General features: G+C 44.7%; 1 protein-coding gene across 3 annotated transcripts in view; it reads left to right on the top strand.

Annotated features, from left to right (window-relative positions):
• The window catches only part of EXTL3 (exostosin like glycosyltransferase 3), a 95141-nt gene extending 90831 nt beyond the window's left edge, over positions 1-4310 (top strand). For all 3 annotated transcript variants that reach the window (XM_027853855.1, XM_027853854.1, XM_027853856.1), the window contains exon 7: positions 1105-4310. In XM_027853855.1, coding sequence (XP_027709656.1) covers positions 1105-1314 — 210 coding nt within the window. In that variant the 3' untranslated portion in view covers positions 1315-4310. The remainder of the gene's footprint in view (positions 1-1104) is intronic.
• Positions 4311-14205: the final 9895 nt, after the last annotated feature.

Genomic DNA, 14205 nt, shown 5'->3' with positions numbered 1-14205 from the left:
TTGTTGCTCTTATCTCAATGCTTGAGTTCCTTTTCTAATTGAGGAAGGAATTGCAGGGGAGCCAGTGAAAACACCCACAGCTCATTGTGAGCTTGAACTGGAGGGTTCTTACATAAGCCGCTAATGAGCCTGGAGCTGAACTCCTGGAAGGGGGTCTTCTCAAGAGGCAGGCATGATGAGCACAGTCGATTTCCAAATCAGAAGTGAGCAACTGGATTTGGCCCCTTGGGGAGGTTCTCAAGAAGTGACCTTGTTGGCTAGTAAAAATAATAATGATGATGGCTTGCATTTATAGAACACTTTTTAGCTATGTGAGGATCAAATAAGGTGGTGCTTTGAAACTGAAAAGTGTCATAAAAACGTAAGCCATTTTCATCGTTAGCCTTAAGAGTCGGCTTCTGTAGATCCCACTGCTGGGTGAGGTAAGAAGAATGTCATCTTATGGATGAAGAAAGAAACTGAGGCTAGAGGCAGTGAACAGAGAGGCAGGAGAGACTCAGGCTCTAATCCTGGCTCTGATTTTTCTTAGCTATATGCCCTGGGGCAAGTCACTTAGGCCCTCTGAAGCTGAGTTACCTAGTCTGTGGAATGGAGGAATGATAGATGCAGCACCTCCCTCATGAGATCTTTGAGGGGGAAGGAACTTGCGTAGGGAGCTCTGTGGATGGGCAGGCGCCTTCTCTGCAGGTTATATTCCTAGCATGTTATCCAGGGGACTGAGGGTTTGTTACTGGTGCAGGGTAGCCCTGCTGGGATGTGTCAGAGGTGGATCTTCAGCCGGAGTCCTGAGGCCAGCTCTCTACGGTATCTGGGCAGGTTGGGGAGCTGCCTCCCTTGGATCAGTGCCTACTGTGTGCCAGGCATTGTGCTAAGCTGTATTAGTAAGTGACACACCCAGGACTCCAAGGCAGGATATCTGATTCTGGGCCCAGGGTTCTCACTGCCTGCCCCTATGCATTATAGAATTACACGACAGACCGTATCCGATAGCCTGTTTAGTGACCCAGACATACACAGGGTGGGGTAAGGGCATTTTAAGAAAATCTTCAGATGGGGCGTAGGTGATTTAAAGTCTCATCTCTGATCTTTTCTTTCTGCCTCTAGGTGACTTCCCGATGGACATTCCGATGCCCAGGGTGCCCCCAGGCATTGTCCCATGATGACTCACATTTCCACGAGCGGCACAAGTGTATCAACTTCTTTGTCAAGGTGTATGGCTACATGCCCCTGCTGTATACACAGTTTAGGGTGGACTCCGTGCTCTTCAAGACCCGCCTACCGCATGACAAGACCAAGTGTTTCAAGTTCATATAGAGGCACTTGGTGATTCAGTGATGAGATCATGTGGAGGAAGGGAGATGGCACCCATGGGCTGGAGGATTGGGAGGCCTTGTGGACATCTGCCAGCTGGGTGGTCCAGGCTGGCCACTGCTGAGGAGGGGGGCCAGCAAGAGTGGAAGGGAGCATCTGCCTTCAGTCTTGAATACTGGGCTGCTCCCTGCTAGAGCACCGGTCAAGAGGATATTCAGTAGCTTACACTAAGGACCATGGGGACTTGGGATAGTCACTCACTGAGTACATTAGCCCAGGACGACTGGTTTGTGGTTTTTATAACAATAATAATAATAATAACTCTTATTATTATTTAAAAAGAAAGTGTTTCAGGTTTGCCTCCGAAGGCTTTTATATACATATATATATATACACACACATACATATATATGTATGTTTGCACACAGAGACAGACAGACAGACAGACACACATATATCTAGATATATCTTCGGGGACTGAATTTTTTGCCTGTCTCACTGCGTGAGAAGTTGCAGGCTTCAGAGACCTCCTCTTCTTAACTTGGATGGAGTTGGTTCCCAACCTCACAACTCTCTCCCCACCTCAGGCATCCTCCTTCATTCCCTAGGGATGTCTGTGTTGAAACAAGTTAGGGGATAGGGTTTTCCTCATCACAGCCCATGCCTGGGCCCATCCCCATCCTCCCCTTCTCCTCCCTTTCCGCTTTCTAAGCCAAGACTGAACAGGGGGGAGCAGTAGCCTGCAGCCCGATTGAGCTGGCCCTCCCAAACATCTCTCTCCTGTTTCAGTGTCTAGAACCTCTTATCATTTGCCTGTTGTCTGTTGCCTTCAGAATCACCTGTAGTCTTGTATTTTTGGATGAGAGAAAGGGAAAACTGGTCGTTTCAGCTGCCAGGTGCATCTGGAGGGGTTTTAGGATGGCTCAACTGGCCTGAGTAGCAGGCCTCCTTTCTATACCCTGGCTGGCCGGGGTGTCCCACAGTGAGAAGTGCAACTAATACCCTGGTGAAATTGGTCTTCCTTTCCTTGAACAGATTGTTGATTATCTGGCCTTAGGGCGCTTAATAATTAGCATTCTATAGACTCTGAAGGAGACCAAGCTGGTTCCAGGGCCCATGAAACTTGGAAGGAACTCTAAGAAGGAATGGGGAGCATCCTGGATCAGTTTGAGATCCCAAGGGCTGCCTTACACCTGACCTGACCTCCCCCCTCTCTTCCTCAGGTTTTCCAAAGTAGTGATGTGGACCCACATTACTACCACCAGCCCTCAAGTCCAGACCTGGGCTAAGCCTGAAATAAACCAGTCTGAGTGGGTTGGGAGCTGGGCACAATTTCTTAGGGACTCAGCTTACTCTATCTAACGCGATATCCAGATCTAAGCCACGGGGCCTACGGCAGCTGAACAGGAAGCTTGAATCTGGTTCAACCCTCCAGTCATGCACATGCCTTAAACTAGTTCCAACCCCTGTTCCTTGTTTCCACTGAGTCCCTTCACCCCTGTCCATCTGTACTTGCTGTGACCTCCTGAAGTGTCTTCCTGAAACTGGGGCGCTCTCTTGCTCTGTCTCTCTCTCTTTCTTTTTCTCTCCATCTGCAGCCTCCCCCACACGGGCTTGAGCTGCCTTAGTTTTAGCCAGCTCTTTTCAGAGGCAGCTGGGGATTAGTGCCTATCACCCCAACAGGGACGCTCCTAGGATTTCAGTGCTTCCCTCCAAAGGTTCACCCCAGCACCTCTTGTCTTGCCTTTGCCATCTCAACAAAATCACATAAAGGCTTTGGGAGTCTATCTCGGCAGCCCAGCCAGGAGTGATGTCAGCCGCATAACGATTCTGTTCCGAACTCCCCAGTTGCTCTTTCCCTAATTTCTTACTTTAATCCTTGTAGCTATGGCCTTCCTTCCTTGGGAAAGCCAGAGAGTGGCATTTTGAGTTGTGTGATATGTGGCTGCTACTTCTTTCTTTTACACATGAGGGGCTTGTGCATTGGTTTATAACAAGGAACAGTCCATTAGGTTTACCTTAAAGAGAGACATCCATTTTGACAGGTCACAAAATACCATACCTAGAATTCATGGGCAGCCCTAATAGACTGAGGGCATAATGGCTACCATGAGAATTTTTGGTTTTGTCCTTTTTTGGGGGGGAGGGGAGGAGAGGATGGGATAGAGGGGATGGGGTAAGACAAGTCAGAGGAAAGCCAAGGATAGACAACCAGATCCAAAAGGGTTCGCTGAACCTGAAGGGCTCTATTAACACAGTCCCATGTGCTAAGAAGAGAGACCCTCTGCCTGAACTGACAAGAGGTCAACTCTGGCATCTTGGATTGTTTCAGACCCCAAAGAGTGATGTATCCTTTTGGAAAGGGAGAGGGGTTGAAGAAGTGTTTATTAGAATTAGAAACTCAGTGGCCCGGGTTTCATTTACTCCTGGGGAAATCCCAGTGTCATTTCCATCTACTCATGTATCCATCTTGCCTGAACAAAAGAAGCATCTGGACCTCTTGTGGTTTGAATTTCCTTGGCTCTGCTGCTCAAGAAAGGGCACAGATTTGTCTTAACACCTGACCTGTGCTACAGGGGCCTAGAAACACCCTCAGTATTTCATTGGCAAGTTTGCTTCTCACCCTGTGTGAGTAGCCCAGCCTGGGCTGTGGTCATCCTTCCCCACCCCTGCTCCCCAAGTGCTCACAGTGCCATTCCGAGCTTTTATTTCTCCTTGTAGTGATTCTCCATCCTGTCTGGTCAGGACTTCATCCCACGGACGACTCACTGAGCCTCATACAGAGGAACAGTTTAGGAGGGTGGTGTGGTCTTTTTTCTGGTCTGACTCCCCGTGACACTCATGGTACCACTGCTCAAGGAGCTGCTCCTGGTTTGAAATGACTCTTTTAAAGGGAGAGGGGAGACCCCTTTTCCACACACGCCCCTCCACAATCATGAGCACAATGATCCTATGTTGGATTTTGTAAGAGGACAAAATAAACGGAGAATTTAATTCAAGTAGCCTGGCAGTTGTGTGTGATTTGCCTCAGAAGAGAAAAAAGTGTGTCCCCCTTTTGAGGTCTGCCACAAGATGCAAGTCCTGAGAAGACCAATGAATGAATGATCCTAGGTCACTCATGGAGAGGAGAACTGGGGACAGGATTGCAAACTGTTTCCAACTTAGAAGTAAAGCTATTATGGTTCAGCTCTAAAAACTTGTAGGTCTCACAGTGGGTAGCCATTAGGGAGGTTGGCAAAGTGGACAAAGCAGCTGGGTTCATATCCACTTATGAGGCCAGGGTCATCTCTTCCTGACTGAGGGACCCCAGAAAAGCCCTTCTCTTCCTGGGGGTCTGTTTTACTCAGAAATAAGAGTTTTGGGGCACATTTAGAGAGGTTGGTGTGTGTGTGGAGACACAATGGTAATCATAAAAACCCACTGGATTTTTATCTTATTAATGTGGCCATTATGACGACCGCTGCATAAATGTACTTATTTACATTGAGCTCCATCATGTCTTTCCTGGTAATACTTGCATCCTAGAGTTCCTATGGGGGACACTGGAAGCCAGGCATCAAGGCAGAAGAAGCCTGAGCTAAAGACACTGATGATGTGTTTGGGTTTACAGTTATTAGTGAAAGGGATTGGGGGAAAAAAGTGGAAAGTGAATAATGGGCATGGTACAGTTGACAGTGGGATGGATTTGGAGTCAGAGGACTTGGGTTCAGATCATACCTCTGCTACTTACTATATATGACCTTCCTTTTACCTCCCTTGGACTCAGTTTCCTCATTTGTAAAATTAAGGGTTGAACTAAGAAGGCCACTGATCTCCCATCCAGCTCTGAATATATGATCCTGTAATTCTCTGGACAGGGCCTTTTCAAGGTAAACTTTCTACATTTCCCACCACCTTCATCCAGCAAGCACAGTCCTAGGATTAGGTTGGTAATTGCTCACTTCTTGGTCAAAAGCAGTGCCTCCTATGCCTTTGGCTAAGTCAATTTAAATGATAACAATGTTGAACAGCTTAGGGCCAAGAGCAGATCCTTAGGGTCTTCTGCTAGAAACCTTCCACGTTGACAGAGACTTCACAAGTGTGCAAACTGTGAGTAATAAATATGGTGACAGATTCTATTGCAAAGAATTAAATCTGACATGTTGGTTTGTCTTCATCTTTGAAGGGGACCAGTGACATCATGGGGTGATGACTTGTGCAAGAATTGGATTTAAGTGAGATAGACAAAGTTGTCAGCCTCACTCCCTTCCTGAGTCATTGAGGTCCAGTGGCAAGATAAAAGTCAAGATGACTGGTGATGGCCCTGCGTGCAGGGAATGATGACCTTGGTGTCTTCTATGCCTGACCAAGCTCTAAGCGCTCTATAGCTCCTGTTTCAGTTGCCTTCGTGGCCATTGGAACAAATTGTTCTCATCTACCTGTCCTACCAGGGTTAGTCTTTACCTGCTTGGGGTAGACACCTCTCTAACTCACCCGATGAGGCCTGTCAATTACCCTCAACCTGGGTTAGCCTATCTGCCTCCACGGTTTTACTTGGGTGTGGCCGCTGCTCATGCTACAACTTCTTGGAGCCACAGGTGAGAGTTGGGTGCCAGGTGGACACCAAAGGTAGATGAGCAGCCCTGAAAAGGGCTTGGCTACCCCCATGACAGAGGTGCTAGGCCTCCTTAAACACCCCTATACACCCCAAATTTGATATAGATACTGTTAAGACCACTGTTTGTAATATTGTCAGTATGGGGAACAAACATTTATTAAGTGCTATTATATTACAGGGAAGGGAAGGGGAATAAGCATTTATTAAGCACCTACTATGTGCCGGACCCTATGCTAAGCACTTTACAAATATCTCATTTGATCCTCACAACAACTCTGCTATTGTTATCTGCATTTTACAGATAAGGAAACTGAGGCAGTGATGTGTTCAGGGTCACACAGTTAGTTCTGAGGCCAGATTTGAACTTGTCTTCCTGACTGCAGGCCCTTATCTACCAACCTCAGGGGATAGAGTCTTGGGCCTGGAGTCACAAAGACCTGAGTTCAAATCAGGCCTCAGACCCTTACTAGCTATGTGACCCTGGGCAAGTCACTTAACCTTTATCTTAATTCACTTGGAAAAAAAAATGGCAGACCACTCCAGTATCTTTAACAAGAAAACCCCACAGACAGGATTGGTGTGCTATGGTCCGTAGGGTCACAAAGAGTTGGACGTGACTGAATGACTGAACAACAGCAGCACCAGTCTGATAGTCCTGTCAAAAAAAACAAATGAGGTTAGCCTTGTGGGACAGACACAAGGTCTTCTCATCCCAGCCTTCAAGATGCCGGGATCACCACAGGTTAAGACGAGGCACCAGAACAGGATTTTGAGGATCCATATAAGGGCAAATTTGATTCCTTGGGTGAGATCTCTAATTGACTCTTGATTGCTCATGCTTTGTGTATTATACGGGTAGGCCCGGGGATCATCCAATCCCTGCTTTTAATCAGGAGGATTTCAACAGTATTGACTCTCTTTGCGTCAGTCATGTGATATTGTGCTCACGGTCTTATTCCATGCCTACTGCATCTTTGTGTGACATGCTGCAATGCTGCTCCTTCAGCTGGTTTTATTCCTTATTGATTCGAGATAAGACCACTGACAGGCCAGGATTCTTTTGGGTCCTAATGGTAGAGTACAGTTTGTATGTCTGTGCTGGGTATGAATAGGATAATTTTTTTAAACAAACACCCCATTCCTGCTTTTGTGTAATGAAGGGAAGTCACCTTCATACAGTATGCTCTTGATGCCCAGGTACCCACCTAAGCCTAGGGACCTATTTACTCAGTCAGGTTTATCTCAAAAAAAAAAAAAAAATAGGATGAATTTCAATAGGGTCAATTGCAAAATGATAAAAATTGTAGGTTTCTAGAAAATAGTTGACAAGATGTGGGAAAGCCTGGTTACACAACAGTATATAGAAGGCAAGGGGTCATAGATGGCCATAAGATAAATAGGCTATCGAGAAAATGCCAATGCCTCTGGACTGGGTTATTCACTTCTAGGTCACGGAGTTCCCAATGAATGGCCATGTTACAACAACTTATTTTCTTCTGAGATCTACTGAGTGCTCCTCTGCAGGTTCACAGCGGAGTCTCTACAGTAAAATGATACTTCTTCCTCATAGTGATAAACCAGAATTCACTTTCCTGCAATCTGTATCATAACTAGGTAACATACATTTGTCCCATAGTTACCCAACTAGTTCTAGAGATCAGGGCTTCCCATCATTACCTATAAATTTCTCTTGTCAGGCAAATGCAAATTAGATGCAGGGAAATGAGACACAGAGGCCATCTTTAGCCTGATTAAGTCTTTGGGAGGCTGTTTTCTTTTCAGTATTTCACAACTGTCCCCATTTCTGCCCCTGTCAACAAAACTGTATTTGAAAGGGGAAACCTTTTATGAATGAATGAATGAGAAAAACCATTTATTAAGTGCAAGCTAAGCATGGGGATACAAACAGAAACATAAGACAGTTCCAGCTCTTGAATTGTAATGAAGACAACAAATATGGAAGGTTTCGGCAGTGACTCACATGGCAATGTCCTGGGGTCCTTAGGGCATAGCCACAAAGGAGATGGTGATGTCTCTTTAACGTCTTTGCCACTGAGAAAATCATATCAGTTTTTGATGCTGAACCATTTAACAGTGTCAAGGACTTTGAGGGCAATAACTTTTTTTCTTTCTGGATCTTCATTAGCTTAGTTGTAGCACCTGCAGGAGCAGCTGCCAGGCTGCATCTCCACAGGAGCTGCTTCATAGGATGATGGCTTGCAGGCTCTGTGCTGGAAGCATTGCCATACCCAACACTCTTGGGTTCAGGGTCCTTGGATGTCTCCACTGGGATCTGAGGGGAGATGGTGGTCAAGGAGGGGGGTAGTGTGGCCTGGCCCAGGGTGCCTTGTCAGTCTTGTGACTGGCAGTTAGTTGGTAGCTGGGGAGTGTGGGGTGGGCTGGCCTCTTTTCTGCAGGACTTGCGTCCTCCCATAACTATGGGAACTGAGCTGGTAGCAAGACCAATGGTCTGGGGGGGCGGTGTGCTGCCACATGCACGGCTGTATGCTGCCAGGGTTCTAGTGCTTATCTGCCTAATTGTGGCATTTGGTCAGCAGTTGCTGCTAGTGGTGATAAGGTAGGCCTCATCTCCACAGTGCTATCTCCCTTCAATGATGGCTGTAGGGGCTAGAATAGGGGATGCTGTTGTTTCCAAAGTTCTTGAGTTCAGAGGTCCTGGGCTGTCTCTGTCAGGGTCTGAGGGGAGATGGTGATTATACAGCAGTTTGACTTGCCTGGTACATGCTGCTTCCTATCTCTCAGGGCGGATGATGAGACATATTTGGGAAACTTCTAGCATGGGTAAGGAAGTAATTCTGCTATTTCCATGTATTAGTTAAAACTTAGTTTTCAAAGAGTCAGTGAAGGAATGAACAAGGAAGTAAATGGAATAGAAAACAAGTTTTCTGAGAATAGCTTGAAGCAGGTAAGGTGCACCACTTGGTGTTTCTGTCTTTAAGATTCACAAAGGGCTTTACATACATTATTCCAGTTGAATCTCACAACAGAGCTGTGAGGTAGGTACCAGAGGTGGTATTATCCCCATTTGACAGATGAGGAAACTGACTCAGACTAAGTTCACAGTTCGTAAGCATTGGAGGCAGGATTTGAATTCGTCTTCCTGACTCCCAGGCCAACATTCTATATACCAAGCCATGCTGCCTTTGAAAGGTCCCTTTTAGCTCTAAATTATGATTTCATGAAGTCTTATAGTAGCCATCTTCAAATATTTCAAGGATAGTCATATGGCAGAGGGGTTCTCCTTGACCTCGGAGTCAGAACTAATACCAAATGGTGGAAGAGTGAGACAGACTGCAGCTCAAAATATAGAAAGTGTTTCTAATGCAACAGGCTGCCTTGGTGGGTAGTGAGTTTCCCTCTGGATTCCAAGCACAGAGAATAGGATAAGAAAAGGCCGAAAAATGGAAGGACATGTTGGAGGAATAGAGAGTAGTCAGTTTGGTTGGGGCATACAGAATGTGAAGGGGAATATGAGAAGAGGTTGGAAGGGCAAATTAGGCCAGACTGTAGAAAGCATCAAATCCCAAGCTCATTCGACTCATCTTTATTTGGTAGGCAGCTGGGAGCCCTTAAAGGTTTTGGGGGAAGGAAGTGATGTATTAAGAACTGAGAATTGGGAGAGACTCAAATGAATGGTATTAGTGTATGTAGTGGGCTAGAAACCTCCAAATGAAAGCAGAAATCATCACAAGCCTGGTGAAGAAGCCCCTGGGTCAGGGTGAAATTTGGTTTGGCCTATGCACTTCACTTGACCCTTGCCAAATGCAAATAAAGATTTTGATACTTGGGGCACTGGCTGGGTTAACCAAGTTGGGGTCAGAGCTTAGTGAGGAGGATTTTTACTAATCTAATAAATGAAAGGTTGGGCCAGATGATCCTTAAGGCTCTGCCTGGACATAGTGGCTATGTCATGGGTAAATCTCAGGGTTAAGTAATTGGCTTTTGGGGAGAAGCACTAATAACTGGGGGGGATCAGGAAAGGCCTCATGGGGAAGGTGGCCTTTAGATTTTAAGAGGTGGAGTCGGGGAGAGAAGGAGCAACAGCTCACGCAAAGGCAAGGATGTGAGAGATGACATGGCTCCCCAGGGAAGACATGGCCAAGTTGGCCAGTTTGGTCCCATCTCCCTGCGGAGGGAATGAACCTGGGCAGTAGTTGTACTTTAACCATATTGCCCACTTCTAGCTTAAATATTCACATGCCTTAAGGCAGAGCTAAACTCGGAGTTGCTCCCTCAGTCCCTGCTGCAAAACCTGAAAATTTTTTGATGCCTATCGGGCTCTAGAGCTGCAAAGGGGAATGTTCTTGGAAAACAAAGGGAACCGGGTTGTTTTGGGCCCACGCACAGGATGCCGCTCTCTGGTGCCCCTAGTGCCAGTCCTCGGAGAACTGAACTCAGTGCCTCTGCATTGAGTATGAGACACCACCTCCCTAGGGTCCTTCCTCATCTGAACCAAGAAAGTTTCGATAACCAGGTAAATCAGGGTTCAGGAAGGAGGAGGCAGTACGTTCCTCTCCTTCCTAAACCCTATTTGGACTGGCAGCCTTTCCCGTCATTTTATTAGATGATTTCTAGTTTTTTAATGACACCCAACCCTTCCCTGCTCCAGTACCTTTAAAATCTTCTGACCTTGGGAAGAAATAGATCCTCAGGCAGCCTCCAGAAAGACTAGTTTATACTCAGCAAGATGCTGCAGACTATGCCTTCTCTCCCACTTTGTTTAATATAGCAGGAATAATAATAGCAATAGTATTATAAGTACTCTATGTGTGTTGTCTGATTCTGAAAATAATGTTAAACCTGAAGAAGACTTAAGGAGGACAAGATAGTTGTCATTAAATATTTGAAAAAGGGAACACCTCTGCTCTACTAGAACCAAGAAGGCAGCACTGGGAACAATGCGTAGATGTTGAAAACAGGCAAATTTCAGCATGATGTTGGGGGTGGGGCGGGGTAATATCTAATGATTAGAGCTATTCCAAAGCTGAACGAATTGGGTAGGAAGGTAGTGGGTTCCCCATAACTGGAGGTATTCTAGGCCAAAGCTTATACACTTGGGAATGTTGTAGAAGACAGTCTTGTTTGGCAAGAGTTGGAATGCATGGTCCCTGGTGCTTTGAGATTCTGTGACAATGATTAAGAGAGCCAGATCAGATGATTCTTAAGGACGACGCAGGTAGCCGCCTCTGGGGTGGTGACAGAGGGAGTCTAACCAGTAGGATGCTGAGTGAATAATTTCTATAGTTACGAAATCAAAGTGCTTTTCCTCGGGCTTGGGATGAACGAGAATTCAGTTCATCAAGCAATGGCCTTGATTGTTCCCACCTGAAATCTTCACTGATTAAGTTGGGAGTGGTCTCTCATCCCTTTTTGTCCCTTATGCATTGACTGTATTTAAATTTATACTTTATCTATACAAAGATGAGAGCAGGGGCTTATTTTTTTCTGATAATTCCCCCGTATGGTAGTGATTTAAAAAACACTTATTGAAAAATGAACCAAGTGCAGTTTTTCTATTCAAATAAATCCCAAATCCAGGTTTTATTTCGTTTCTTCTCCACCTCAAAAGGTTTCTGAATCACAATAGCACTCAGGCTAAGAATAATCTTATTATTATTTTTTTTCTGAGTGAAGAGGAGGGAGACAATTTCCAAGCTGGGCAATACCTACTTCTTTTATCTATTTTCAGTCATCTGCAAACTGAGCTATTACAAATATAATACACCACTGGCCGCTAATCTTTGTGAGGGACTCCTTTTGATTTTTCTGAAGGCTTGAGAGAGATTAGTTAGGGGGATGGAGGAACAATGGGGACAGAAACAGGGAGCTATGATTAGACATTGTAGGGAAGCAGATTTTGGCTCAAAATGAGGAAAAAATATTCCTAACAGTGGACAAAAATGGAATGGACTGCCTCCAGCAGATAGTGACTTCCACAATCCTGGAAGTCTTCCAGGTAAGGTTGGTTGACCACTTGTTAGGGATGGTCTAAAAAGAGTTCATGATTTGGGTTAAGGATTTTAGTAGATGTCCTCTGAGGGCCAGCTCTCAACATTCCCCTCCAAACAACTTTGAAATAATACCTTAAATCAAATTTTGGAGTGGCAGAGCCAACAAAAGGTCAGAGGGAGACATTTTTCTGGCCTAAGACAACTTAGGAGGTCCACAGGAGAGGTCTATAACACTGAGATGGGCACAGGCCCAGAGCATGGCAAGAGTACCAGTGGTGAGCGTTAGAAGTGGCCATGGCAGTGGCAGCAGCAGCTTTGGGAACTCTCAACCCAGAGATGATAAGAGGGTTGGACAACTGGTCAGAAAGAGTTTATAAGGGACCCTTACTGGCACTAGGTGCAAGCTGGTGCTGATTGGCAACTCTACTGCCCATTAGCAGTTCTGGTTTGTGGTTCCAGGACAAAGAGGAATGTTGTGATCAATCACAAGGGACTCACAGTTTCAGGGCTGAGAAGAGCACTAGCACTTGGGGCTGCAGGAAAGCAGAGACCCTTCCTGTGTAAAGACCAGAGCACAGACCAGGAGAGCAATGACCATACCTTTCCCAGGACAACATCACCTTGGAAGCACTGAAAACTTACAGACCCCTAGAACTAGCTCTGAAAATAACAGCATGAAAAGGCCTGAGGGTTGGCACAGTACCTCCCCACTCCAGGAGAACAAAGCCCAACTTTAATATAAAGTTCAAAGTGAAGAAATAGGCTGGCAAAATGAAGAAATAACAATAACAACAAAAAGAACTTGACCATGAAAAGCTACTATGGTGGCAGGGAAGACCATGACAAACTTAGAAGACAACAATGTGAAAGCAGCTCTAAGCAAAGTCTCAAAGAAAAAGGCTAATTGGACCCAAGTCCAGCAAGAATTACTGGAAGAGTTAAAGAACAAGATAAGAGTAGTAGAGGGGAAAACGGGGAAAAGATGTGAGAGTAATGCAAGAAAATTATGAAAAGAGAATTAACAGTTTGGTTGAAAGAGGCACAAGAAATTCAATGAAGAACAGAACTCCTTAAAAAGCAGAATTGGGCAAGTGAAAGTTAATTACTCCATGAGACTTCAAGAAACAATACAACAAAGTCAATGGAATTTTTTTTTTTTTTAAATAGAAGAAAATGTGAAATATCTCAATGGAAAAAAACAACTGACCTGGAAAACAGATCAAGGAGAGATCATTTGAGAATTATTGGACAATGTGAATGCTACGATTAAAAAAAAAAAGAGTCTAGACATATTTCAAGAAATTATCAAGGAAAACTGCCCCAATATCTTAGATCCAGAGGGTCAAATAGAAACTGAAACAATCAACTAATCACCTCTTAAAAGAGATCCCAAAATGAAGACTCCCAGGAATATTGTAGCCAATTATAAGGGAGAAGGTGGACTGGGGGAGGCAGTGGTTGGAAGAAACATTTTTGAGGAGAGACAGGATAAAAAGGGATAGAAGGAGAAACAGAGTACTGAAAATAGGATAGAGGGAAATGCACAGTTAGTGATCATAATTGCAAATGTGAATGGGATGAGTTAACCCATAGAACAGAAGCAAATAGCAAAATGGATTAGAAACCAGAATTCAACAATATGTTGTGTACAAGAGACACATATAGAGTTCAAATGAAGGGCTGGAGCAGAGTCTATTATGCTTCAGTGGAAGTGAAGAGGGCAGAAGTAGGAATCATGATCACAGACAGAGCAAAAGCAAAATTAGATCTAACTAAAAGAGAAAATCATCAGGGAAACTATATTTTGCTAAAAGGTACCATAAACAAAAAATTTTGAATTAAGTTTCTCTGATAAAGGCCTCATTTCTCAAATATATAGGGAACTGAGTCAAAATTATAAAAGGTGCCATTCCAAATTATAAATGGTCAAAGGATATGAACAGACAGTTTTCAGAAGAAGAAACCAAAGCTATCTATAGTCATGTGAAAAATGTTCCAAATCACTATTGATTAGAGAAAGGCAAATTAAAAGAACTCTAAGGTACCACCTCACACCTATAAGAAATGACAAATGCCAGAAGGAATGAGGAAAAATAGGTACATTAATGAACTGTTGGTGGAATAGTGAACTGGTGCAACCATTCTGGAGAACAATCTGGAACTGGGCCCAAAGGGCTATGAAACTGTGCATACCCTTTGATCCTGAAATACTACTACTAGGTTTGTACTTGAAAAATCGAAGAAAAAAGAAAAGGACCTATGTGTACAAAAATATAGCTGCTTTCTGTGGTGGCAAAGAATCGGAAACTGAAGGGATGCTCATCA

This window comes from Vombatus ursinus, unplaced genomic scaffold, assembly GCF_900497805.2.
Source record: "Vombatus ursinus unplaced genomic scaffold, bare-nosed wombat genome assembly UNPS02010219.1, whole genome shotgun sequence".
Taxonomy (NCBI): domain Eukaryota; kingdom Metazoa; phylum Chordata; class Mammalia; order Diprotodontia; family Vombatidae; genus Vombatus; species Vombatus ursinus.
This window is presented reverse-complemented; position numbering and strand designations above follow the sequence as displayed.